Genomic DNA, 1,683 nt, shown 5'->3' with positions numbered 1-1,683 from the left:
TCTTGTGCAATAGCCAGTTAAACACACAATTTCACGGTGTACATTTTAATGTGATATTAAATTATATTTTCAGCTGTCTAAATTGACATATGCAATATTTCAACAAATTAGCAAAACATATAGACACAAGCACGAACGTGAAAACATATACATATACTCATGTGCATATATATATATATACATATATATATATATATATATATATATATATATATATATATATATATATATATATATATATATGTGTGTGTGTGGGTGTGTGTGTGTGTGCGTGTGTGTGTGTGTGTGTATGTATATATGTGTGCGTGTGTGCGTGTGTGTTTGTATGTATGCATATATGCATATAAACATAGAAACACGTCTATATCGCACTTCCCATCCACTATTGATTAGCTTATAAAAAAGCTAGCCATTTTACAAATATCTATCTACTTTAATGAAATGTGTATATACATCTGGCACAATAACCTACAACATATAAACAGATTTATTCAAAACCAAGTCTGGAAACAGTATAACTCATACTTGACAAGGGAAAGGTATTCTGCATCCATCTTCCACTCCACCACGTTGTACAGCTAATGTACGATGGAACACGTATGCTACTTTTCGATCTGCTAGAAGCTGTTGCCAAACCTCCCTCAAATCAGATCTCACTCTTAAAAAGAGGAATAATCAGCAGTCAGACACTGCAATAGTCGATTTACGATGTTAGCGGGAAAGTGGTAACGACCATAGATGGAAATCTTCGGGAATAGATTCAGTTGGTTAGGTCCCGATATAATGTTAGATCCAAATAACACAAGACTTCAGCGACTAATACCACAAACACATGTTTCACACTATACTACAGAGAGGCGTGTCTCTCAGATCAGTGCTGATATTACAGGCAAAATGCAAATTGATTTTAAAAGTGTTGATGCATTCAGCTTAGCTAATGACGAATCAACAGACATACAAGACAACCCACAACTGTCAGTATTTATTCGTTATGTTTCCTCTGATGTAACTGAGAAAGGAGAGATGTTGGACTTAGTGGCGTTAAAAGAAACAACTCGTGGTGTTGACATTAATAATGCGCTAGACAGACCCTTAACAAATGCTGATGTTCCACTGAATAAATTCGTCGGTGTTGCTATAGATGGAGCACCACTATGGGAGAAAATGTAGTAGTAATTGCACTTATGAAAAATGATCCCAGCTTTCCAGAGTTTCTCCTTGTTCATTGCATTATTCATCGTGATACTTGGAGTACGAAGATGTTATAAAATCTGTCCTTGAAATTGTCAATTTCATACGCTTAAATGGGAAGACACGCCAACAGTTCAGAAATTTTATTGAAGAACTAGAGCATAAAGATAAACCCAGTGATGTCTCTTTCTACTGTATTGAGAGGTGGCTGTCAACCAGCAATGTCTTGAGTAAGTTCGTTAATCTGTTGGGGTTTATTATTACTTTTCTGAAAGAAGAGAAAAGATGCTATCCTCAACTGGAGAATGATGAATGGATGTAAGATCTTGATGTTCCATACTGATATAATGAATCATCTGCAAATTCTCAACTTGGCATTCCAGAGGAAGAATATGATTGTTTCTGATCTTAGACAATTTTCAGCTTTCAGAATAAAATAGGGGTTTTTCAAAGAGACATATCGTCGAGAAACTTCAATTATTTTCCCAATCT

The 1,683-nt window shown here is 35.1% G+C and overlaps 1 protein-coding gene across 1 annotated transcript; it reads left to right on the top strand.

Moving 5' to 3' along the window:
* The first annotated feature begins 783 nt into the window (after nucleotides 1-783).
* Nucleotides 784-1,170, top strand: LOC149137205 (general transcription factor II-I repeat domain-containing protein 2A-like). Its single transcript, XM_089338923.1, has one exon. It carries the CDS (start codon nucleotides 784-786, stop codon nucleotides 1,168-1,170), a length of 387 nt encoding a protein of 128 aa, XP_089195049.1.
* The last annotated feature ends 513 nt before the right edge of the window (nucleotides 1,171-1,683 follow it).

The sequence above is a fragment of the Octopus bimaculoides genome, chromosome 2 (genome assembly GCF_046866305.1).
Source record: "Octopus bimaculoides isolate indiv1 chromosome 2, ASM4686630v1, whole genome shotgun sequence".
Taxonomy (NCBI): domain Eukaryota; kingdom Metazoa; phylum Mollusca; class Cephalopoda; order Octopoda; family Octopodidae; genus Octopus; species Octopus bimaculoides.
This window is presented reverse-complemented; position numbering and strand designations above follow the sequence as displayed.

Coding starts and splice junctions, on each gene's coding strand:
- LOC149137205 (XM_089338923.1), top strand. CDS start 784: ATGTTAGATCCAAATAACACAAGACTTCAGCGACTAATACCACAAACA.